At 43.8% G+C, this 24,381-nt stretch overlaps 3 protein-coding genes across 4 annotated transcripts in view; 1 reads left to right on the top strand and 2 right to left on the bottom strand.

Moving 5' to 3' along the window:
- The window catches only part of LOC118402252 (rab effector MyRIP), an 87,954-nt gene extending 81,210 nt beyond the window's left edge, over positions 1-6,744 (bottom strand). The window contains exon 1 of the mRNA XM_052477113.1: positions 6,539-6,744. The gene's annotated coding sequence lies outside the window, so the exon portion shown is untranslated. The remainder of the gene's footprint in view (positions 1-6,538) is intronic.
- LOC118402255 (atypical chemokine receptor 4-like) lies at positions 5,858-14,510 on the top strand. Its single transcript, XM_035800303.2, has 2 exons — positions 5,858-6,105; positions 10,140-14,510. Exons 1-2 carry the CDS (start codon positions 6,023-6,025, stop codon positions 11,263-11,265), a joined length of 1,209 nt encoding a protein of 402 aa, XP_035656196.1. The 5' UTR covers positions 5,858-6,022; the 3' UTR covers positions 11,266-14,510.
- A 208-nt stretch (positions 14,511-14,718) lies between these two features.
- On the bottom strand, positions 14,719-20,047 carry e2f5 (E2F transcription factor 5). Of its 2 annotated transcripts, none has more exons than XM_035800307.2 (8): positions 19,645-20,047; positions 18,518-18,627; positions 18,188-18,349; positions 17,568-17,676; positions 17,003-17,312; positions 16,550-16,729; positions 16,275-16,313; positions 14,719-16,113 (listed from the first exon to the last, which is right to left on the bottom strand). In XM_035800307.2, the coding sequence occupies exons 1-8, from the start codon at positions 19,780-19,782 to the stop codon at positions 16,037-16,039; spliced, it is 1,125 nt and encodes a 374-aa protein (XP_035656200.1). In that variant the 5' UTR covers positions 19,783-20,047; the 3' UTR covers positions 14,719-16,036. The 2 variants fall into 2 exon arrangements, with proteins under 2 accessions (XP_035656200.1, XP_035656199.1); XM_035800306.2 differs by having other exon boundaries at positions 14,719-16,146; positions 19,645-20,044.
- Between the last annotated feature and the right edge of the window lie 4,334 nt (positions 20,048-24,381).

Raw genomic sequence — 24,381 nt, forward strand, 5'->3', positions numbered from 1 at the left:
AATGGTAGAAGGTGTAAGCAGAGTGAGTTGAAGACAGGAGGAGAAATGGAAGTGAATGAGGTCGAAGTATCATAGGTGGTAGGTATGGTGAAGTTCTCGGAGCCCAAAGCGTTTTTGGGAAAAAGTGGACCCTTGCCTTTTGGCTGATCCATTTGTGGTTTCAGGGTGGGTGAAAACAGAGTTGGATGCTGTGGAATCGGTGAAGGTAACCAGAAGCTGTCTTGTGATAATTTTTTGTGTTTCTGCTGGTCAGAAGGAGAAGGCGCTCCGCGTTAAACAAATGTGGGCGAGAAATGTGAATTGTTTTTGCTCTCATGAAAAGGGCACCATTTAAAGGAGTGATTACTGGGGCAGCAGTCAATGTAAAAGTTGACCAACTGAAGGGCGAAGATTCCCGGTGTTTGTGATGCTCGTCGATTGGTGCGAAGCAGACAGGGTGGCATGAGTGGTGAAACAGAACAGAGTCATTGTCTGTTCTTTTGAGTTTTGATGTTGAATCTCTGCCTGACAAAGTGATGTTAGGATATATAAGTTGTTATGTTCTGTTAATTACTGATGTCCCCTTTAAGGCCTTGGTCATGTGCGGTGTTGTTCTATGTTATTCTGGTACTAACTCTTTTGAGTAAATGTGAAGCTCCAGTTCAATTGCTTGTATTCAGAGTCTTTCTTATTACATAAATAAGTACTAAGTGTTAAGACACTACATAAGTTATCCTAATACATTACGTTGTTACAGGTGTCAAGCTTATGGGCATGTGGCAGCAGTGTGTACGAAGGAGGTTCTTAGGTGTGAGAAGTGTGCAGAAGGGCATGAGACAAAGGAATGAGTAGAATTGTGGAGTAATGGTATGTGTTAATTGTAAGGGTGCCCATAGGGCTGGGGATCAGAAATGTCCCGTTGAGAGAGAGGCAGGTTGAGGTTTCCGGGGTTAGAGTAGTGCAGCAGATGTTAATATGCTGAACCAGTGAAGAAAATAGAGGAAGATGGGTCAAGGGGGAAGGATCCTGAGAGGAGTGGTGTGAGTAGTATAGTATATATGTACTAGTAGAGAGAGATGGGTCAACACGTGATATATGTTTCAGTTAGATTGGATGTTTTGCATTTAAAGCAATGGTTATCAACTGTACTTCAGGGATGGAATGTAAAATCACGGAAAATTTAGATTGTGGTGGCAGCTGCAAAGAGTTATTTGGGTGTGTGAGACTTGACCCAGAACAATTAAATGGTGTGTTAAGTGGTGGTGCCCCATCCTTTCAGGTTGTTGGCCTAAGGTAGGACTAAATAGATTTAAATAGTGGAGTAAGATGATGTTATTTTTTATTATTTAGATACACACTACCGTTCAAAAGTTTTGGGGTCACTTAGAAATGTCCTTGTTTTCTAAAGAAAAGCACATTTCTTGTCAATTAAAATAACATGAAATGGATCAGAAATACAGTGTAGACATTGTTAACGTTGTAAATGACTATTGTAGCTGGAAACGGCTGATTTTTTATGAAATATCCACATAGGTGTACAGAGGCCCATTATCAGCAACCATCACTCCTGTGTTCCAATGGCACATTGTGTTAGCTAATCCAAGTTTATCACTTTAAAAAGCTAATTGATCATTAGAAAACCCTTTTGCAATTATGTTAGCACAGCTGAAAGCAGTTGTTCTGATTAAAGAAGCAATAAAACTGTCCTTCTTTACACTAGTTGAGTATCTGGAGCATCAGCATTTGTGGGTTCGATTACAGGCTCAAAATGGGCAGAAACAAATAACTCTTCAGAAACTCGTCAGTCTATTCTTGTTCTGAGAAATGAAGGCTATTCAATGCGGGAAATTGCCAAGAAACTGAAGATCTCGTACAACGCTGTGTACTACTCCCTTCACAGAACAGCACAAACTGGCTCTAACCAGAATAGAAAGAGGAGTGGGAGGCCCCGGTGCACAACTGAGCAAGAGGACAAGTACATTATAGTGTCTGAACCCGATCGAACATCACTGGATAGAGCTAAAAAATAGTTGTGCAGCAACGCTCCCCATCCAACCGATCCAAGAATGGGAGAAACTCCCCAAATACAGGTGTGCCAAGCTTGTAGCTTCATACCCAAGAAAACTTGAGGCTGTAATCGCTGCCAAGGGGACTTCAACAAAGTACTGACCACCATTGGACTCTGGAGCAGTGGAAACGCATTCTCTGGAGTGATGAGTCAAGCGTCACCATCTGGCAGTCCGACGGATGAATATGGGTTTGGTGGATGCCAGGAGAACGCTACCTGCCCCAATGCATAGTGCCAACGGTAAAGTTTGGTGGATGAGGAATAATGGAAAAATGGTCTGGGGCTGTTTTTCATGGTTCGGACTAGTTCCAGTGAAGGGAAATCATAATGCTACAGCATACAATGACATTCTAGACAATTCCATGATTCCAACTTTGTGGCAATAGTTTGTGGAAGGCCCTTTCCAGTTTCAGCATGACAATGCGCCCGTGCACAAAGCGAGGTCCATACTGAAATGGTTTTTGTCGATCGATGTGGAAGAACTTGACTGGCCTGCACAGAGCCCTGACCGCAACCCCATCAAACAATTTTGGGAAGAATTGAAACACTGACTGCGAGCCAGGCCTAATTGCCCAAAATCAGTGCCCGACCTCACTGATGCTCTTGTGGCTGAATGGAAGCAAGTCCCCTCAGCAATGTTCCAACATCTAGTTGAAAGCCTTCCCAGAAGAGTGGAGGCTGTTACTGCAGTAAAGGGAGGATCAACTCCATATTCATGGCCATGATTTTGGAATGAGATGTTTGATGAGCAGGTGTCCACATACTGTTTGTCATGTAGTGTATGCGGTATCAACCGTAAAACCTTAATTGACTTCGTTTTTTTCCGTTTTTCCAGCAATGCAATTATAAATATAATTTCCCACACTGTGGACTGGACTAGGAAAGCAATTCACTCATTTCTGATTGTTCTGTTAAGACAAATCACATTGGGGTCACCAAACTTGTAGGTGATGTTATGTTCCTGGAATCAACTCTGTATTTTAATGTTATTCAAAGCCTTAAATCACAGTTAAAACAAAGGAAACAAACATTTCAAGACACACAATGTATTTGCTTCAGTAGTCAATCTTTTCACAACTTCTCTTTATTCTTTGTCAAATGCTCAATGTTACTGCTTATTTTACCATAGCAAACCTTTCAACAGTTTTTATATGTCTGTTCTACTAAATAGAGATGTATATACAGGACAGAAACACAATCCAACTTATTCCTACTGTGGTTATTATGAGAGATTTGACTCAATCCAGAAAGCATCACAACCCCAGATGTTTTGATTTTTGATAAGGTCATCATGGACGTTTGCAATGTCTCCACAAGTTCCAATCAACAGTTGTAGATTTAGGGAGGCAGTGAGAGAATATACATATGTTGAAAACAGAGTTAGAAGACCAGCTGTCTGCGACTTTTAACAGAGCAGTGAATCACCTCAGTGCTGTCTTTGGGCGGTGCCGCATTAGACTGGAATCCAAGCAGTGAATTAGTTCAGATCCCAGACTAGTGCAATGTAGACACTTGGCCAAAGAGCAGATCCTTAGCAGATAAATATTTACAGAACAACATACTTCAGCCAGACCTTGATGGAAATGTACAGAAAGATGGACTCCCACAGATAAGAGATTTGATCCAATATCAACAAACACATGTACTGAATTTTGAGTCCTGAACTCTTTGATCCTCCCCCATATCCATCCTTAAAAATGCAATTCTAGCTCAAAACTTGGCCAAATCATAAACTCAGCAAAAAAAGAAACGTCCTCTCACTATCAACTGCATTTATTTTCAGCAAACTTAACGTGTAAAGATTTGTATGAACATAACAAGATTCAACAAATGAGACATAAACTGAACAAGTTCCACAGACATGTGACTAACAGACATGGAATAATGTGTCCCTGAACAAAGGGGGGTCAAAATCAAAAGTAACAGTCAGTATCTGGTGTGGCCACCAGCTACATCAAGTACTGCAGTGCCAGTTATTTGTGTTAGATGTTACCCCACTCTTCCACCAAGGCACCTGCAAGTTCCCGGACATTTCTGGGGTGAATGGCCCTAGCCCTCACCCTCCGATCCAACAGGTTCCAGATGTGCTCAATGAGATTGAGATCCGGGTTATTCGCTGGCCATGGCAGAACACTGACATTCCTGTCTTGCAGGAGATCATGCACAGAACGAGCAGTATGGCTGGTGGCATTGTCATGCTGGAGGGTCATGTCAGGATGAGCCTGCAGGAAGGGTACTACATGAGGGAGGAGGATGTCTTTCCTGTAACGCACAGCGTTGAGATTGCCTGCAATGACAACAAGCTCAGTCCGATGATGCTGTGACACACCTACCCAGACAATGACGGACCCTCCACCTCCAAATCGATCCGCTCCAGAATACAGGCCTCGGTGTAACGCTCATTCCTTCGACGATAAATGCGAACCTGACCATCACCCCCGGTGAGACAAAACCGCGACTCATCAGTGAAGAGCACTTTTTGCCAGTCCTGTCTGGTCCAGCGACAGTGGTTTTATGCCCATAGGCAACGTTGTTGCCGGTGATGTCTAGTGAGGACCTGCCTTACAACAGGCCTACAAGCCCTCAGTCCAGCCTCTCCCAGCCTATTGCGGACAGTCTGACCACTGATGGAGGGATTGTGTGTTCCTGGTGTAACTCGGACAGTTGTTGCCATCCTGTATCTGTCCCACAGGTGTGATGTTCGGATGTACCAATCCTGTGCAGGTGTTGTTACATGTGGTCTGCCACTGCGAGGATGATCAGCTGTTCGTCCTGTCTCCCTGTAGCGCTGTCTTAGGCGTCTCACAGTACGGACATTGCAATTTATTGCCCTGGCCACATCTTTAGTCCTCATACCTCCTTGCAACATGCCTAAGGCACGTTCACACAGATGAGCAGGGACCCTGGGCATCTTTCTTTTGGTGTTTTTCAGAGTCAGTAGAAAGGCCTCTTTAGTGTCCTAAGTTTTCATAACTGTGACCTTAATTGCCTACCGTCTGTAAGCTGTTAGGGTCTTAACGACCGTTCCACAGGTGCATGTTGATGAATTGTTCATGGTTTATTGAACAAGCATTGGAAACAGTGTTTAAACCCTTTACAATGAAGATCTGTGAAGTTATTTGGATTTTAACTAATTGTCTTTGAAAGACAGGGTCCTGAAAAAGGGCTGTTTCTTTTTTTGAGCTTACATACATCAATAATGACAATATTGTAATATTATGGCATTGTACTGCTTAACTCTATTCCGTTATTATTCCATTGCACTTTACAATGCTATACAACTGTGGTTTATTTTCTGTGAATTGTTTTTCTGTGCCCTTACTCACAGGAGAGAAATATTTTGTTTTCTCCAAACAAGACAAAAACTTTGACAACTTTTCACAAAGTAAAAAATTGTGCTTGTGTAGCCTACAACTTAGTGTGAAAGCTTTGACATCCCTGTCAGCAAGCACATAGATTTACAAACACATTCACACTTTGGTTAGTTGCTGGTTATTTCTCTCTTGTTTTTCACTGCACTAACATCTGATTTGCGTTTTCGCTGTCATCGCTTCATGTATGAAATCACTTTTTGAAAGAGCTCCTGCTGTGATATCTAATTAAATTAATCAGGTCTTTCATTTTGCGGTGTGGTTCACCATCACTCAACTTCATCTTCTCCAGAGCAGTTTAATTATCCGAACACAAATGCATGACGGCAGATGTTGAGAGAGTTTGTGGCAGCAACAATAAGTTAGGTCTTTGCTTACCTCTACTTTTGTTTTGGTAGCACTAATTACAAGCCTGTAAGCCCCATATGATTTTTAGACGCAGTTATATTAGTAGGAATGCTGTACTCTGTTATGATTGAGCAAATTAGGTGTGTTTTTCTCGCTCTCTCCCTCCCCTCTCATTCTCATTCTGTCATTCTCTCTCTCTCTCTCTCTCTCTCTCTCCCTCAATCTCAAAAAATAACACCCTCCTTGTGATGTGCTTATGAGTCAGAGTTCCCAAAAGCACAGCGGAGGATACGGACCAGTAGCTACAGCTCACTGCAGTAGAGGAGACGAGCAGATGCGGTAAGACTTACTTATTTGTGGATAAAGTATTCCTGGTGGTGACATTGTGAAGCTGGTTAGTAGTTGATATGTTCCTTAGCGAGCAAAAACATTTGACTATAGATTGGCTGAAGATATGATTGGATGTGGAGAGACAGGTATACAGCATAAAGAAACAAAGACACCCTATGTATGTCATATACTTTCCCCAAATGTGTAGTGTAAATCCAGGTGAATGTTTTTCAGCTTGATTTATGTATTTAATTTCCCGAAATGCTATATCCACCAATTTGTATTTGTTCATCAGAAATGACTTTGATTTTTTTATGAATAGATTTTTGTACAAAAAGCTATGTACCCATTGTTTCAGCTGGAATGGAATGTTTGTATCCTGGATATTTGTACTGTGATATGTTTTTGTCTCACCTAGCTATCTTAAGATGAATGCACTTACTGTAAATCGCTCTGGATAAAAGCCACTGCTAAATCAGTGTTTCCCAACCCTGGTCCTCGAGTACACCAAACAGTACACAGTTTTGTTGTAGCCCCTGACAAACCCACCTCATTCAACTCATTGAGGGCTTGATGATTAATTGGCAAGTTGAATCAGGTGTGCTTGTCCAGTGTTACAGAGTGCTTGAGGACCTGGGTTGGGAAACACGGTGCTAAATGACAAAAATGTCAAATATAAATGTTTTACATGCAGACCTCATACTACTGTATTGATAAAATCGTATATTTTATATATATCGATGTCACAAATGTATCATTTGCTAATTCCTTTGTTGTAAATGTAGTTATTTGTTACATTTGACTGTGTAAAAACCAAGCAGTACAACTCATTTCTCTGAGAGTGGGGTGAATATATAGCATTTAGCAGAGAAACATGATTATTTGTCTCTCTGAAATGAAACCACCAAGTGATAGATTTTAAACAAAAACAGCCTCCTGCTACGATTAGGTAGCGGACAAAACACACCAATCTGTTAAAAGCTAACATTTCTGAAAATGTATATATATAGCGTTTTGGTGAGAAACTCTTTATTTTTAGTGTCTGTTATTATTGGTCCATCACTGGTGAGAATATCTGGGATGGGCATAACACACACATACCCTACTGGATGAAACACATATTACACCTGTTACCTATAACATTACATTTAATTTGTGGTTCTTTTAACTCCTCTATGGTAACTATGCGCCTAATGCACATAGCCATGAGACACAGGAGTTTAATCCCACCTTTCTGCCTGTGTGAGTAAGAAGTTAGATCACATTCACACATTTTACAGAACCCAATGATTTTGTAACCTCATGAGGTAAAAGACGCAACGGAAAGAGCTGGGATGGATTGAGCAAATGGAATTTCGATAGCGTTTCCACCTGGACCCGTGGAATGTGTGTGTGTGTGTATTCGTTCATCTTCCTCTGACTGGACTGGGTCAGAGTGAGATCAGAGTGAGATCCCATAGAGATCACACAGGGTTTAAAGCAAGAAGAGGAAAAAGCAAAGTAATTGTGAAGTGACTGTGGCCCAAACTTTGTCTCTGGTCTCCATATAATCACTCTCTGCCTGTTGTATAATTCTTGCTTTTTATGCCTTGCATTTTATTTTACTGTATCTGTTTTACTGTAAAATCCATTGAGATGTTCAAATGTAAATGCACTTTCAATTAAATAATAAAATAAAAAAATAAGTGCACTATTGAGACCAGCTAACTTGGTGAAGCATCCCAGTTATCAGAAAGGATCTCACTTGAAAAGACTAGTTGATTCATGCTCTACTCTGCATCTCAAAACCACATTTTGTTTCGACACCCACCCTTGGGTGTGACAAACCGTTGTCCCCACACACAATGACTCGGGGAAATAGAGGTGTTAACATTCCTTTCTTTTTCCTTTCCATTTCAATGTATACTGAACAAATATATAAACACAACAAGTATTGTTCCTATGTGTCATGACCTGAAATTAAAGATCCCAGAAATGTTCTATATGTACAAAGATCTTATTTCTCTAAATTGTTGTGCACAAATTTGTTTACATCCCTGTTAGTGAGCATTTCTCCTTTGCCAAATGAATCCATCCACCTGAAAGGTGTAGCATATCAAGAAGTTGATTAAACAGCATGGTCATTACACAGGTGCACCTTGTGCTGGGGACAATGAAAGGCCACTCTAAAATCTGCAGTTTTGTCACAAAACACAATGCCACAGATGTCACAAGTTTAAAAATGTATTTTTTACCCCCAATTTCGTGGTATCCAATTGTTTAGTAGCTACTATCTTGTCTCATCGCTACAACTCCAGTATGGGCTCGGGAGAGACGAAGGTTGAAAGTCATGCGTCCTCCGACACACAACCTAACCAAGCCGCACTGCTTCTTAACACAGCGCGCATCCAACCCGGAAGCCAGCCGCACCAATGTGTCGGAGGAAACACCATGCACCTGGCAACCTGGGTTAGCGCGCACTGTGCCCGGCCCGCCACAGGAGTCGCTGGTGCGCGATGAGACAAGGATATCCCTACCGGCCAACCCCTCCCTAACCCGGACGACGCTAGGCCAATTGAGCGTCGCCCCACGGACCTCCCGGTCACGGCTGGTTATGACAGAGCCTGGGTGGCCACCCTCGAGGTCCTCGATGTCGCAAGTTTTGAGGGAGTGTGCACTTGGCATGCTGACTGCAGGAATGTGCACCAGAGCTGTTGCCAGATAACTAAATGTTAATTTCTCTACCGCCTCGAATGTCGTTTTAGAAAATTTGGCAGTACATCAAACCGGCCTCAGGACCTCCATATTTGGCTTCTTCACCTACAAAATCATCTGAGACCAGTCACCCGGACAGCTTATGAAACTGTGGGTTGGCACAACCAAATGATTTTCGCACAAACTGTCAGAAGCTCATCTGCATGCTCGTCATCCTCACCAAGGTCTTGACCTTACTGCAGTTCGGTGTCATAACCAATGTCAGTGGGCAAATACTCACCTTCGATGGCCACTGGCACACTGGAGAAGTGTGGTCTTCACTGATGAATCTCGGTTTCAACTGTAAATTGGGCTCCCGAGTGGTGTAGCGGTCTAAGGCACTGCATCTCAGTGTTAGAGGCATCACTACAGGCCCTGGTTCGATTCCAGGCTGTATCACAACAGGCCATGATTTGGAATCCCATAGGGCGACGCACAATTGGTCCAGCGTTGTCCGGGTTAGGGTTTGGCTGGAGTAGGCCGTCATTGTAAATAAGAATTTGTTCTTAACTGACTTGCCTAGTTAAAAAATGTAAATACCGGGAAGATGTCGTGTGGGCGAGAGGTTTGCCGTTGTGAACAGAGTGCCCCATGGTGGAGGTGGGGTTATGGTATGGACAGGCATAAACTACGGACAACAAACAGAATTGCAATTTATGGTTGGAAATTTGAATGCACAGAGATACCGTGGCGAGATCCTGAGGCCCATTGTCGTGCCATTCGTCCGCCGCCATCACCTCATATATCAGCAAGATAATGCACGGCCCCATGTTGAAAGGATCTGTACACAGTTGCTGGAAGCTGAAAATGTCCCTCTTCCTCCAAGGCCTTTATACTCACCAGACATGTCACCCATTGAGCATGTTTGGGATGCTCTGGATCGATGTGTACGACAGCGCGTTCCAGTTCCCGCCAATATCCAGCAACTTCGCCCAGCCATTGAAGAGGAGTGGGACAGCATTTCACAGGCCAAAATCAGGCTGATCAACTCTATGCGAAGGAGATGTGTTGCGCAGCATGAGGCAAATGGTGGTCACACCAAATACGGACTGGTTTTCTGATCCACGCCCCAACTTTTTTTTAAAGGTATCTGTAACCAAAAGATGCATAGCTGTATTCCCAGTAAATGAGCTGTAACTCACTAAAATCTTTGAAATTGTTGCATGTTGCGTTTATATTTTTGTTCAATGTAATTTCATTTGATCTGAATTTGCTGCACAGACCGGGTTGAACAAGGTGAATTCCATTAAAGACCCTCTGTACTACTGACTTCCAGTGCTCCATCATAATCTTCCTGCTTTGTCCTACAGATACAGATATTCCTCCAGTATGGATCTGACCGAAGAGGATGACTATGATTACCACAACAACCTCACCCTGAACTACAGCTACGAGGACTACCACACCGTGTGTGAGAAGGCTGACGTGCGCTCCTTCGCTGGCCTCTTCCTCCCTGTGGTGTACACAGTCTGTGTGGTGGTGGGGCTAGCCGGGAACTCCCTGGTGCTAGCTGTGTACGCCTACCACAAATGTCTGAGAAGAACCATGACGGAAGCCTTCCTAGCCCACTTGGCCGTAGCCGACCTCCTCCTCCTCCTCACCCTGCCCTTCTGGGCTGCAGACGCGGCGCTGGGCTGGGAGCTGGGCCTGCCTCTCTGTAAGCTGGTCTCGGCTTGCTATGCCATCAACTTCACCTGCTGCATGCTGCTGCTAGCCTGTGTTAGCATGGACCGCTACCTAGCATCTGTTAGAGCGGAGGGCAGGAACCAGGGAAGGCTGGGCAGGGTCTTCACCCGGGCGCACTGTGGGAAGGTCTGCCTAGGGGTGTGGGCTGTGGCTTTTCTCCTGGGTCTTCCCGATCTTCTGTTCTCCACAGTAAGGGAGACCTCCAGGAGGAGGGTCTGCATGGCCATCTACCCGCCCAGTCTGGCCCGGGAGGTCAAGGCCTGCCTGGAGGTGGTTGAGGTCCTACTGGGTTTCCTGATTCCTCTCCTGGTTATAATGTGGTGCTACGCCGGCGTGGGGCGTGTGCTGAGGCGGCTGCCCGAGGAGAGCAGGAGCAGGAGGCGGAGAGCTATCCGGGTGTTGCTGGTCGTGGTGGGGTTGTTCGTGGTCACCCAGTTGCCCTATAACGCGGTGAAGATGTGGCGGGCGATGGACTCGGTCTACACACTGGTGACCCACTGTGGTGTGAGTAAGGCCCTGGACCGGGCGGCACAGGTCACTGAGAGCCTGGCTCTGACCCACTGCTGTCTCAACCCACTACTCTATGTCTTCCTAGGGTCCTCCTTCAGACAATATGCGCTGAAAACAGCCAAGGCGTTTGGAGAAAGGACGAAGAGGAGAAGGGGGGAGCAGAGAGAGGATGAAGGAATGGAGATGTCCTTCAACTCTCACAAACCTGCCTCTCAGGAGACCAGCACCTTCTCCATATGAAAGAGAAGAGAGGGGGGGAGAGAGAGAGAGAGAGAGAGAGAGAGAAAGAGAGAATCTCTTTGGCTAACACCTTTGTATCACATGAGATTCTAGCACTTTTATAGAATGAGGACCTCCTCAACCCACCAAATACCCGCCTCCCCTCAAGAAAGCCAGTCTGGAAAGATCTACCCAATGATGACTTCAACAGACATCTGACCTGGACACAATGGGAGTTACCGGACCTGACAAATAATCACCTCATCCCCACCCCCACGCAACAGCCCCCTGGTTTCAACCTCCCCGGGAAGGAGGGATTCACCCTCAATAGGTTCAGGACTGGCACGGCCCATACCTCACCAACCTCCACCAATGGGGCATGAAAGAAAGCCCACTATATGCCTGTGGGGTGGTGCAAACCCTGCACCACATTCTTGAAGTCTGTCCAATCTACAAACTCAGCGGAGGCCTCCTCACCCTTAACACAGCGGGACTGGAAGCAATCACTTGGCTAAAATATCTGATTCATAATCTTGCTTCAGTGTATTAAGAAGCTATCAGTGCTGTATAACCAGATGCTTTAGTATCATTGATACTATATATCTGCTGCTATGGAATTATTGAGCCCAACCAGGGGAAGGGTAAGGGCTAGCCTGGTCCCAGATATGTTTGTAAATGTGCTGTCGTGCCAGCTCCTATGGTCATTGTCAAGGGGAAGTGACAAAACAGCACAAACAGATGGGATTAGGCTAAGGAGACGCATTCCAGTTATCAGAAAGGGTCTAGCATAAAAAAACGAGTAGATTCATGCTCTACCCTGCATCTTGAAACCACATTTTTGTTTTGACACCAGCCCTTGTCCTCAGACATGTGGTTGACAATGACCTCGGGGATAGGGAAGTGTTTACATTCCTGTCTTTTTCTATCAAAACAACGACAAGTTCCAGATGTTAATTAAAGCGAAATTATAGGGTTGCACAGAACGCAAACACACACACCCTCTCGATTGGCCTAGCATGTTGGGGAGTTCACACTTGTCAGTGGGGCCAGGGTACATTGTAATCGTGTGAGATAAGAACATGTCTATTTGAAGTTGTAAGTTTACTCGTACTAATAGCAGTCCTCTGGGATGGGTGGTGCCGCTAATTACAATCTCATTAACTCATTCCTCAAAATGTCAGCCACAATTTACCAAAACAGGTCAATCTTCACCTCTCTAAGAAAACAGCTGCATTATGTGGGTGGGTCAGCCTGACCTCAGAGCCATACAAGACATATCATATGTATTTTTGACCACCTCCAGGACGTGATAACTACAAATGGTCTAGTTACTTTAGACAGAAACAAAACTAGGGAGGTTGGTCAGGGAGGATGGGTGGGTGTAATCTGCGACCGTCTAGCAATCCAAAAGGTTGCATGTTTTTCAGTCGCGTCAGTGACAACTGTAGCATCTTAGCTAACCCTTCCCCTAACCCTTATTCTAAATGTGACCCATTTCACCTAACCTGCTACAGAAATATAACATTTACATAAGTATTCACACCCATGAGTCAATACTTTGTAGAAGTGATTACAGCTGTGAGTCTTTCTGGGTAAGTCTCTAAGAGCTTTCTTTGCACACCTGGATTGTGCAACAATTGCTCATTATTCTTTTACAAAATTCTTCAAGCTCTGTCAAATTTCTTGTTGATCATTGAATGACAACTATTTTCAGGTCTGCCATATATTTTCAAAGTAGATTTAAATCAAAACTGTAACTCAGCCACTCAGGAACATCCACGGTCTTCTTGGTAAGCAACTCCAGTGTATATTTGGCCTTGTGATTTAGGTTATTGTCCTGCTGAAAGGTGAATTAATCTCTTAGTGTCTGGTGGAAAGTAGACTGAACCAGGATTTTGCCTGTGCCTAGCTCCATTCCGTTGATTTTTTATCCTGCGGCGACATAGGCGGATGAAATGAACTGATGAACTGAGACGCAGCCCACGAAAAAAAAAACATATCTCTATCTTAAACTGACAGATTTTGATGGGGATTTTATGTTTCTTAGATTGACGCACCGGTGCCAGAACAAAAGTACTCTATTGGGGTGTTATTTTCTAAAGTACTATTCTTGGGATCAGAGGAATCTCTAAAGATGTCAGCCCTGGGAACAATGTCAATCCCTCAGTCTCAAAACTAAAGACACTAAAGACCAGCATCACCCGAAGACCCAAAGACATTGTTCGTAATATTCAGTTTGTAACATGTTTCATTTGCCTTAAGAGTGTGGTAGGAAAAATCAAACTATTATTTCACCTGCTAAAGACCAGTGAGCCTTTCAAAAGACCAGAGGCATCTGCTCTGTATATTACACACATTTTTTACATGATCAGTCAATGCTCTTAACAAAACCCTCTGTTGTGGACAAAATGTTGAGTAACATCCCCACTCTTTCCACCCTAAGGAAATCAAGAAATCTGTTAGGTACATTTATTATTCAGCTCCTTGTCTGCTACCACCTCAGAAATTCACCCCATTGCGAGTGAGCAGTAAGATTGCGACCGGCTATTAAACACTTGTTAGTTGTTAAAGGTCCAGAACAGTTATTCGGATTCACATGTAAAATAGCCTTTTGAGTGACTAAAATATCCCCTATACTTGGCATAGAAATGCTCAAAATTAGAGAAAAACTACTCTTTCTACCAGAAATGTTGAAAATACAGGCTGAGTGGGCAGGGATCTTACTTACTGAAATTCCTATGTCAAGAAACTTGGATGCAGTGAGCAGTGTTGCAGTAAAATCATCTCATGCTAATTTGGTGATACACAAAGCAACTCAAACATTGCAATTGCATCAATAATGTCAAATCTTTTACATCTGCCATTCGGCATGTCTCTTGTGATGAGGTTCACAGCAGCAGCGACAGATGTGTTGACATGACAACTGTGTCAGAGTTTTGAAAGACTTCTCCTGTTTTATTCCATGCAGGCTGAAGACCTAGCTAGCCAGTAACTAGTCTAAACGTTTAATTGTATTTGCTGACACCCTAATCAAATGTTCATACTTCAATCTGGTTTCATCCAAATATCCAATTTTGTGAAAAACATGATTTTGACTGTTCATGACCCTTAACCTGCTCTTAGTTTTTTTTTAAATTCAAAGTGATCTATCAAAGTGTTGATGTTTTGGTTGCAATCTGGTACCATCTGAGCTTGTTGTTGAAATGCCTTGTTTTTACACTTTTTCTGTACAATGTTAACAAATAAACACCATCCTTACTCAGAAAGTGTATAGTAAGCAAGGACAGCTGAATGATGTCATACTAGTCTATGGACCAGATAGTAATTCATTTACTCAAAATGTATACTTAAGTTGGTGTTTATTATTACCATCAGTAAAATGGTTATGGTAGGGTAACATTCCTGTTATTGACAGGTAATCAAATATACAATCTACTGCATAAGAACTCCTTTCAACAGTACATGACCATTAGCCCACAGCAATGGAATGTGTTTAATATAAAACTTTGGTCCAACAAAATGTGCAAATATACAAAATATAACAAAAACACAAAACAATATTCCTTTGATTAGGACAAGAAACTAGAAGTATACAAAAGCGCTTCACACAAGGCACCATTCTGGTCTATAAAAATTCAGACCAAATGTCATACGGCAGGTCAAATTATCATAAGGCAGTTGAACAGCTCCAAGTCCTGCAAAAATAACTACAACCAAGAATAATTTTCTTTCATTGAAGTAAAAAAAAAACTCTATTATACATCTATTCAAATATAACTAGTTAAGGGAAATAACATATTTAAGCCTAAAATATTAGCAGTCACATTCATTTACAAAGCAAAACAGTAACATCCATACAGTTAGGCCTCGAGTTAAATAAGACTGAGTAAGATCGAGTTCAGAAAAGACGCTTCACATTGCATGGTGGACTTGAGGAAGACATCGAGTCAGTGAGAATCAATACTACCTGACGTAATTACAGACAATCACACTGGATCAACAAGCATCTCCACGACCGGAAATGTCAATAACTGTGTCCATGTCAGCAACGAACACCATCACATGACTATTTGAGGTGTTAAATATCAAAAGGATCTACAGAAAAAGAAAAACCCTGGCGTCAACGCAACGCGATTCAGTTGTGGAAAATACTTTGGTCGTCCAAAGAAAGACGATGCAGAGATGCATCTAAATAAGTACATTGGATAGCCAACAACAACCCCACATCATGGCTGCATCCACTCAGGCACTTCGCTAACTGTAATATTCCTCTAGAATGTAGCAGAGGTTTTCCTTCACCTGACTCAAGTATGGCTTTATTATTGTCTGGACTCTCGATGTATTCCCCTCACACATGAATGAGAAACTTCCTTCAGGACCCCCATTTGAGCACTGTGACTCCTGGTATAAACAAAGGGCGACCAATTACGGTCATACAGCGGATAAAATCCTCATCATCCTCTGGCAGATAGGTTCGCTGCTACATTCTTCATAATTCACATTTGGACAGATACTAATGGCTGGTAGAGCCATAGCTAGAGATGACTGACGTCTGGGAATAAGAGGTCATAATAGGTCGCTGATATCTAGGGACTCAGAAAATGTCAGTGTTTAGGGTTGATGCCAAAGGGATATTATTAAGAGTACAACCATTGGCAGAATAGGCAGTGCACTAATAACTCAATGTAGGCTTAAATTAGGAAATTTAAACATGACAGAAGAACCTCTGCTACGCTAGGGAAAAGTAAAGAAACACCCCGCTGTTTGTACGAACATGATGCCCTCTTGTCCCTCAGTAATTGAGGATCTGGACGTCGAACAGATCACAGACTCCCTCATTGTCATCCAGGTTGAAGTTGTAGTCCACCCCTGCATTGGGAGACAGTCGCAGCAGAGGGAACACTGTAACACAAAATAGAGAGGAGAAAACTCAAATCTCACACTGTTAAACTTGTATATCTTGATGGTCTTTGGAGAGAGAATATTGAGAGCAGCTAGATAGGATCTTTACTCTCAGCCCTAATGTTTACCATCAGAAGACATCAGCTCATCTATTAGGTCAGCCACACCTGAAGAACACAGAAAACATTTCTGTAAGTACGCCACACAGGGAGTAAAGCCATGTTAATACAAGCCCCCATCCAAATCAGTTGGCCACCCTCCCAGTTCCAGACCTCCCTCAGCTGCTCTCCTGAAGGAGAGACCTCCCCTCTCCCTCACATTCTCTCTCCCCCTTCAGCTAGTCTCCTGTGTCGGTTAGTTTCAGCAGGCTGCACACTTCCCCCTCTCACCCCCCCTCACTCACCCTCTCTCTCTTCCTTCATGTGGTCTCCTGTGTTGGTTAATTTCAGAAGGCTGCCCACATCCAGCATGGACTGGAGCTCCTGGCCCAAGTGTCCTCCCAGAACCCCTTGCTGCTGGACACCTGTTGGCATGCCGACCAACTGCTGCATTGCTAGACCAGTAGTCGCCTGAGGGTGGCATTCTACAGGAGGGGAAGGGGGACAAAACAGTAGCATGGCATTAGTCTGGAGCATGACGGGATTTGATGCTGCAAGTACTTCCCATTGCTCTTACTCCCTCATCTGTACAGTTGTTGATTTCAGATATTACAATAACAATCTTTTTTTTTTTAAGTCACTAAAATCCTTAGCCTGTAGCAATCAGAAGGGAATCTAAGATATCACCACCAGTAATTGGTAGGATATCTTCACAACTGATGTGAGCCCTGAGTGAATGGCCTAGAAGTCCTCCTTACCCATGTGTATGTCTGGTGGGGTGGAGGAGGGTGTAAGATCCTCATCGTGCCTCCGCAGTGGCGCCATCTTGTGTTCAGAGATGTGGTGTGTCACAGGGCTGGGGAAATGGGCTGAGTCAGAGGGCAGGGGGAACCTCTGCAGGTCCGCAGGGGTGGTGGGTGGGGTAGGCATAGAAGAAAGGTCCTCTGGGGGGGGCACAGAGAACACAACGGGTCTGGAGGAACCAGACTCTTTGTTGATGAGCATCACCTGGATCGGCGCAGACGTGCTCCTTAGATTCACCTGGTACCTCTTCTGGCCTCTCTGACCCTAGGAGACCATGGGGACAGTTTGTAGACCAAATAGCCTTTTCATAAAATGGTGTCGACCCAAAACAAACTGTTCTGGTTCGGATAGTTTTTTCCCACATCATCCTTTCCAGTACCGTTCAACCAACTCTGGTGTATGCGTAAACAGTCCAGCCCAGTATGGCTTAGCTTGGTTCGACTTAGCTCAGTAGTGTGAAATAAGTATAAAGCGCTCAACTTTGTTCCAATATCCACCCTAGCATACCACATGACATACCGTTTCAGGCACCGGTACCTCCAGCTGTGTTCCTGAGGGAGCGACCACCGCCAGGAGAGTGTCTCCGCTGAACGCATCACAGATGTCCTCGTGGGTCACATACATATACGTGGGCGGTGTTAAGGAAAGAAATGGGGAGAGAGACTGAAGTGGCGCTGGAAAGACTGACGTGATAATCAGTGTAAACTGGAAAAACTAGACCAAGAGCATTAAACAACAAAGAGCTTAAAACTGAACTGACATGCTAATTACACTCGTGTATGTAATCCCATCCTTACATTTAACGGATTTCCTCCGTTGAGTTCATCGTTAAAAGTAGGGGGGCCTTTCAGGGACATAATCACTGTCGGCATAGATGAGGTAGAACACAGGTGTAAGAGAAACAGACAAGACCCATCTCATATTTCATATTTCTCATATTTCACCAAAATTCAGCCCAGTCTTAAGACTGAATCCTTTTTCTCAAATTCTCACTAACGTCCCACCAATAAAGGCATGATTCACGCTAAACTTCGAGCTACACGAGTTTCTCGAGTGACTTACGGTCAGTAACACATGCAACCTAATGGGGCAGTGCCCCACCACCCCCACAGTGCGAGGGAGTTCATGTTGAAGGATATCTGCTGGCGATGCGGTCATCGTTCATGTGTTTGATGCTCTGCTCCAGCCAGGCCTTCTGGCTGTCAAGCTCCTTCTCCTGCTCCTCCAGCTCACACAGCTGAGCTGTTAGCACCTCCACCTGCTCCAGCACCTCTGCTGTCTGGCAGCCCAGGTTCTCCCCTCTGGGACAGGATGAGAGAAGGGGTTTGAATGGAAGAATGTGTGTGTAGGGCATTTGGATGTGCAGTGATTTTTCACATTCCTTTCCCTGATGTGTTGCATGGAAATTAACACCATCCAGAGTGACTGACTTCAATCACCCTGACCCTGCAGACAACTGCCCAACTCACCTCCACTGAATTATGTTCTTGGTTTTCTTCTCGATGAGGCCCACTCCCTCCAGCACGTTGGTGATGTCATAGATCCTCCTCTTCTGTCTCACAGCCAAGCTGTCTGCAGCCTGTCAATGGACACAACAGATGTGTTTAAATATTAGACAATACTGACAGACACCTGAAGAGACCATTACTGAGAAAACTAATCTTGAGAAAAACTGTACAGTCACAATACATTGGGGATGAAAACCCATGCAAAGATGTGGAAATGATGAAGCTGCTTTCTATTGTGTAGAATTAAACTACTGAGTACTGTGTATATACGCGCCTACCCCCCCAGGCTCAGAATTGGCACAAACCAACCAAAACTTGGCACATGAAGACTAAGTAGACTTCATACAATGGAAGAAGAGGGAGGGAGCCTGCCTGCCTACTGAGTAAACAGCCTGCTGTGGCGCGCAAGTAGAGGGGGAAATGGCCAAACTCCTTATCAGCAAAGGAGTTGAAAACAGCCAGTTCAAACAGCCAGGTTGTCCAGGTGGGTAGTAAGTTAGGTGGAAGTAGTCTACTCTGCATTAATCAATCAATCATTACAATCACTGTAAAAGGAAGGAAACCTTGTCAGGAAACAGACACTGATGGGGGTGGGGTTAGTAGGGATGGCCAGGTGCCCCAGTTGTGATCATCTTGGTCTCATTAACAGTTTAAGTAACTTGTTGCATAACATGCATGTCCAGAAAACAATATTTCATAGCTATGGACCAATGACAACAGGTAGCTTAGCTATGGAGCCAACAAGCTAGCTTTGCTAGGTATCTGCCTTTAAGTGGGGAGATATAAAGTAAGGCATTTGATAGAAATGAAAACTGGCAGAATGAAAGTTTGCCAGCACCTAACTAGCTAGGTAGCAAACTTGGTTGAAGACAAAAATGTGACAACTTTCTTCACTGTGAAATGACCGTGAGATGTTATAACACATTGACAATCTGATATTTGGTCAGAAGAATGACTGGTGAAACAAGACCTTGCTTTGGCTTTGTTCAATTTAACACCAATTTCTCTGGCTGGATGATGGGGGAAAAACACCGACATAAGATTGCATAAATAGTGAAAAATATGAGAAGCAAGCTTCGACAACTGACCACTTTCAGGTCAAGTACGCCGTCCTTCGCCTCTTGGAGTAAAGTCACGAACTTGATTGTGAGGAGCCCCAAACTTTTCTCATGTCGACTCGATGCGGCTCCGCCGTTCGGCAGGCTCGAGCGCACAGACTCAGCCATTGTCTCGAGGTCCTGGGTGAGAAATGTTTCTGTGAGCTAGCTAGGTTGTTGAACTCACTTCTTGGGTGGTGAGGTGATGGTTGAGAGAAACGGGAATTTTCTCCATTCAGTTTATTTACCTCAGTCAGGACGACGGCAAATACTGTTTGAGGTTTTTAAAACGAACGGAAGTGACGTTAGATTACAATTGCCATGGCAACTGCCCTTACCCCATGCAGAGATATTGGCAAAAACAGTCCGGTATGAAGATAGGCAGAAACTGCTTCGATAATAGAAATCCCCGATCACACTTGTAGATGATGTCATAGCGACGTTGGCTAGCTAAACTCATGCGCAGAAACACCTCTCTCTCTCAAAAGTTTTAGAACATCCACTCATTCAAGGGTTTTTACTTTACTACTACTTTACTATGTTCTACATTGTAGAATAGTGAAGACATCAAAACTATGAAATAACACACATGGAATCATCTAGTAATCAAAAGTGTTAAATAGACACACTTTGAAGACAGCTTGACAGCTTTTCACAATCTTGGCATTCTCTCAACCAGCTTCACCTGGAATGCCAGCAGTCTTGAAGGAGTTCCCACATATGCTGAGCACTTGTTGGCTGCTTTTCCTTTACTCTGTGGTCCGACTTTTCCCAAACCATCTCAATTTGGCTGAGATCTGGGGATTGTGGAGGCCAGGACATCTGATGAAATTTCATTACTCTCCTTGGTCAAATAGCCCTTACACAGCCTGGAGGTGTGTTGGGTCATTGTCCTGTTGAAAAACAAATGATAGTCCCACTGGGATGGCGTATTGCTGCAGAATGCGGTGGTAGCCATGCTAGTTAAGTGTGCCTTGAATAAAATAAAATAAAATCACAGACTGTGTCAACACCTCCTCCTCCATGCTTCACGGTGGGAACCACACATGCAGAGATCATCCGTTCACCTACTCTGCGTATCACAAAGATACGGTTGGAACCAAAAATCTCGAAGGACAGATTTCCACTGATCTAATGTCGATTGCTTGTGTTTCTTTGCCCAAGCAAGTCTCTTCTTCTTATTGGTCCTTTAGTAGTGGTTTCTTTGCAGCAATTCAACCATGAAGGCCTGATTCACAGTCTCCTCTGAACAGTTGATGTTGAGATGTGTCTATTACTTGAACTCAGTGAGCATTTATTGGGCTGCAATCTGAGGTGCAGTTAACTCTAATGAACTTATCCTCCACAGAGGTAACTCTTTGTCTTCCTTTCCTGTGGTGGTGAAATGTTCTGTATTGACAGACCTTCATGTCTTTAAATAATGATGGACTGTCATTTCTCTTTGCTTTTTGAGCTGCTCTTGCCATAATATGGACTTGATATTTTACCAAATAGGACTATCTTCTGTACACCACCCCTACCTTGTCACAACACAACTGATTGCCTCAAACGCATTAAGTACAAATTAAGTACAAATGTACTTTTAACAAGGCACACCTGTTAATTGAAATGCATTCCAGGTGACTACCTCATGAAGCTGGTTGAAAGAAATCCAAGAGTGTGCAAAGCTGTCATCAAGGCAAAGAGTGGCTACTTTGAAGAATCTTAAATATAAAATATATTTTGATTTGTTTAACACTTTTTTGGGTACTACATGATTCCATATGTTATTTCATAGTTTTGATGTCTTCAATATTATTCTACAATATAGAAAATAGTAAATAAATAAAAACCCTTGAATGAGTAGGTGTGTCAACTTTTGACTGGTACTGTACATGTCAGTACATACACACAAGTAGATCACATGGGGGAGAGGCTTTGTGCCATGAGGTGTTGATTTATTTGTTTTTTGAAACCAGGTTTGCGGTTCACTTGAACTTTTAAAGATGGAAAGGAGTTCCATGCATTCATAGCTCTGTAAAATATTCTGTTTCCTTACATTTGGACCTGGGAAATTTGAAAAGACCCCTGGTGGCATGTTTGGTGGGGTAAGTGTGTGTGTCAATGTTGTGTGTAAGTTGACTATGCAAACAATTTAGAATTCCCATAAATATTTTTTATAAAAACAATTATTGACAGTCACATGGAAAATAGGAAAAATAAAGAAAAACCCTGGAATGAGTAATCAAACTTTTGACTGGTACTATATGGCATACTGGTACTAAATGGCATCAGTTTTACGGGCCCCAACCAAAAGTGCTTTTTTCACATTATTTGTAACTTATTTTGTACATAATGTTTCTGCAACCGTATCTTACGGCGAAAAAGAGCTTCTGGATATCAGGACCACTCACATCGGATTAGACAAAGATTTTTTCTTCAACAAGCAGGACGCACAAGACATTCTCCGAACCCCCGACAAGGCCAACATCCCAGTTATTGGCAAGAGGAAGAGACGCAGGTACAGGGGACACAGAGCGGGGTGCCTCGTAAGGATTCGCAGAAGGTGAGTGGGAAAGCTGTCGTTACTGTCAATATTACTCGCCAACGTGCAATCATTGGACAAGAAATTAGACGAGGTATGATCATGAATATCCTACCAATGGGACATCAAAAACTGTACTATCGTATGTTCACGGAATCGTGGCTGAATAATGACATGGATATTCAGTTAGCGGGATATACGCTGCACCGGCAAGATAAAACAGCACACTCCGGTAAGACGAGGGGAGGCGTTCTGTGCATATTTGTAAACAACAGCTGGTGCACAAAATCTAAGGAAGTCTAGATTTTGCTCACCTGAAGTAGAGTATCTTGTGATAAAATTCAGACCACACTATTTGCCTAGAGAGTTCTTAGCTATACCTTTCGTGGCTGTTTATTTACCACCACAGAAGGATGCTGGCACTAAGACTGCACTCAGTCAGCTGTATAAGGAAATAAGCAAACAGGAAACCACTCACCCAGAGGCGGCGCTCCTAGTGGCCGCAGACTTTAATGCAGGGAAACTTAAAATCAATCAAATTTCTATCAACATGTTAAATGTGTAACCAGAGGGAAAGAAATTCTAGATCATCTGTACTCTACACACAGAGAAGCGTACAAAGCTCTCCCTCGCCCACCATTTGGTAAATCCGACCAATTATATCCTCCTGATTCCTGCTTACAAGCTAAAAATTAAAGCAGGAAGCACCAGTGACTCGGTCTATAAAAAAGTGGTCAGGTGAAGCAGATGCAAAACTACAGGACTGTTTTGCTATCACAGACTGGAACATGTTCCGGGATTCTTCCGATGGCATTGAGGAGTACACCACATCAGTCACTGGCTTTATCAATAAGTGCATCGAGGACATCGTCCCTACAGTGACTAAGTACATACCCCAACCAGAAGCCATAGATTACAGCCAAAATTCGCACTGAGCTAAAGGGTAGAGCTGCCGCTTTCAAGGTGCAGGACTCTAACCCGGAAGCTTATAAGAAATCCTGCTATGCCCTCCGATTAACCATCAAACAGGCAAAGCATCAATACAGGGTTAAGATTGATTCATACTACACCGGCTCTGACGCTCGTCTTATGTGGCAGGGCTTGCAAACTATTACAGACTACAAAGAGAAGCACAGCCACGAGCTGCCCAGTGACACAAGCCTACCAGACGAGCTAAATCACTTCTATGCTCGCTTGGAGGAAAACAACACTGAGGCATGCATGAGAGCATCAGCTGCTCCGGACGACTGTGTGATCCCACTCTCTGTAGCCGACGTGAGTAAGACCTTTAAACAGGTCAACTTTCACAAGGCTACAGGGCCAAACGGATTACCAGGATCTGTGCTCCGGGCATGTGCTGACCAACTGGCAGGTGTCTTCACTGACATTTTCAACATGTCCCTGATTGAGTCTGTAATACCAACATGTTTCAAACAGACACCATAGTCCCTGTGCCCAAGAACACGAAGGAAACCTGCCTAAATGACTAAAGACCCATAGTGCTTTGAAAGGCTGGTAATGGCTCACATCAACAACATTATCTCAGAAACCCTAGATCCACTCCAGTTTGCATACCGCCCAAACAGATCCACAGATGATGCAATCTCTATTGCACTCCACACATCCCTTTCCCACCTGGACAAATGGAACACCTACATGAGAATGCTACTCATTGAATATAACTCAGTGTTCAAGACCATAGTGCTCTCAAAGCTCATCACTAAGCTAAGGATCCTGGGACTAAACACCTCCCTCTGCAACTGGATCCTGGACTTCCTGACGGGCCGCCCCCAAGCGGTGAGGGTAGGTAGCAACATCTGCCACATTGATCCTCAACACTGGAGCCCCTCAGGGGTGCATGCTCAATCCCCTCCTTTACTCCCTGTTCACCCACGACTGCATTGCCAGGCACAACTCCAACACCATCATTACGTTTGCAGACAACACAACAGTGATCACTGACAGCGATGAGACGGCCTATAGGGAGTCGGTCAGAGACCTGGCCGGGTGGTGCCAGAATAACAAACTATCCCTCAATGTAACCAAGACTAAGGAGATGATTGTGGACTACAGGAAAAGGAGGACCAAGCACGCCCCCATTCTCATCGACGGGGCTGTAGTGGAGCAGGTTGAGAGCTTCAAGTTCCTTGGTGTTTACATCACCAACAAACTAGAATGGTCCAAGCACACCAAGACAGTTGATT

Source organism: Oncorhynchus keta, chromosome 23, assembly GCF_023373465.1.
Source record: "Oncorhynchus keta strain PuntledgeMale-10-30-2019 chromosome 23, Oket_V2, whole genome shotgun sequence".
Lineage (NCBI taxonomy): Eukaryota > Metazoa > Chordata > Actinopteri > Salmoniformes > Salmonidae > Oncorhynchus > Oncorhynchus keta.

What these genes read in the sequence shown, in the direction of transcription:
- LOC118402255 (XM_035800303.2), top strand. Translation starts at nt 6,023, where the DNA reads ATGAGTCAGAGTTCCCAAAAGCACAGCGGAGGATACGGACCAGTAGCT. An exon ending in AGAGGAGACGAGCAGATGCG is followed by an intron (nt 6,106 to 10,139) that starts GTAAGACTTACT and finishes TTTGTCCTACAG; the next exon opens with ATACAGATATTCCTCCAGTA.
- e2f5 (XM_035800306.2), bottom strand. Translation starts at nt 19,782, where the DNA reads ATGGCTGAGTCTGTGCGCTCGAGCCTGCCGAACGGCGGAGCCGCATCG. An exon ending in AAGAACATAATTCAGTGGAG is followed by an intron (nt 18,350 to 18,517) that starts GTGAGTTGGGCA and finishes ATCCTGTCCCAG; the next exon opens with AGGGGAGAACCTGGGCTGCC. An exon ending in CCCACCAGACATACACATGG is followed by an intron (nt 16,730 to 17,002) that starts GTAAGGAGGACT and finishes CCCCTCCTGTAG; the next exon opens with AATGCCACCCTCAGGCGACT.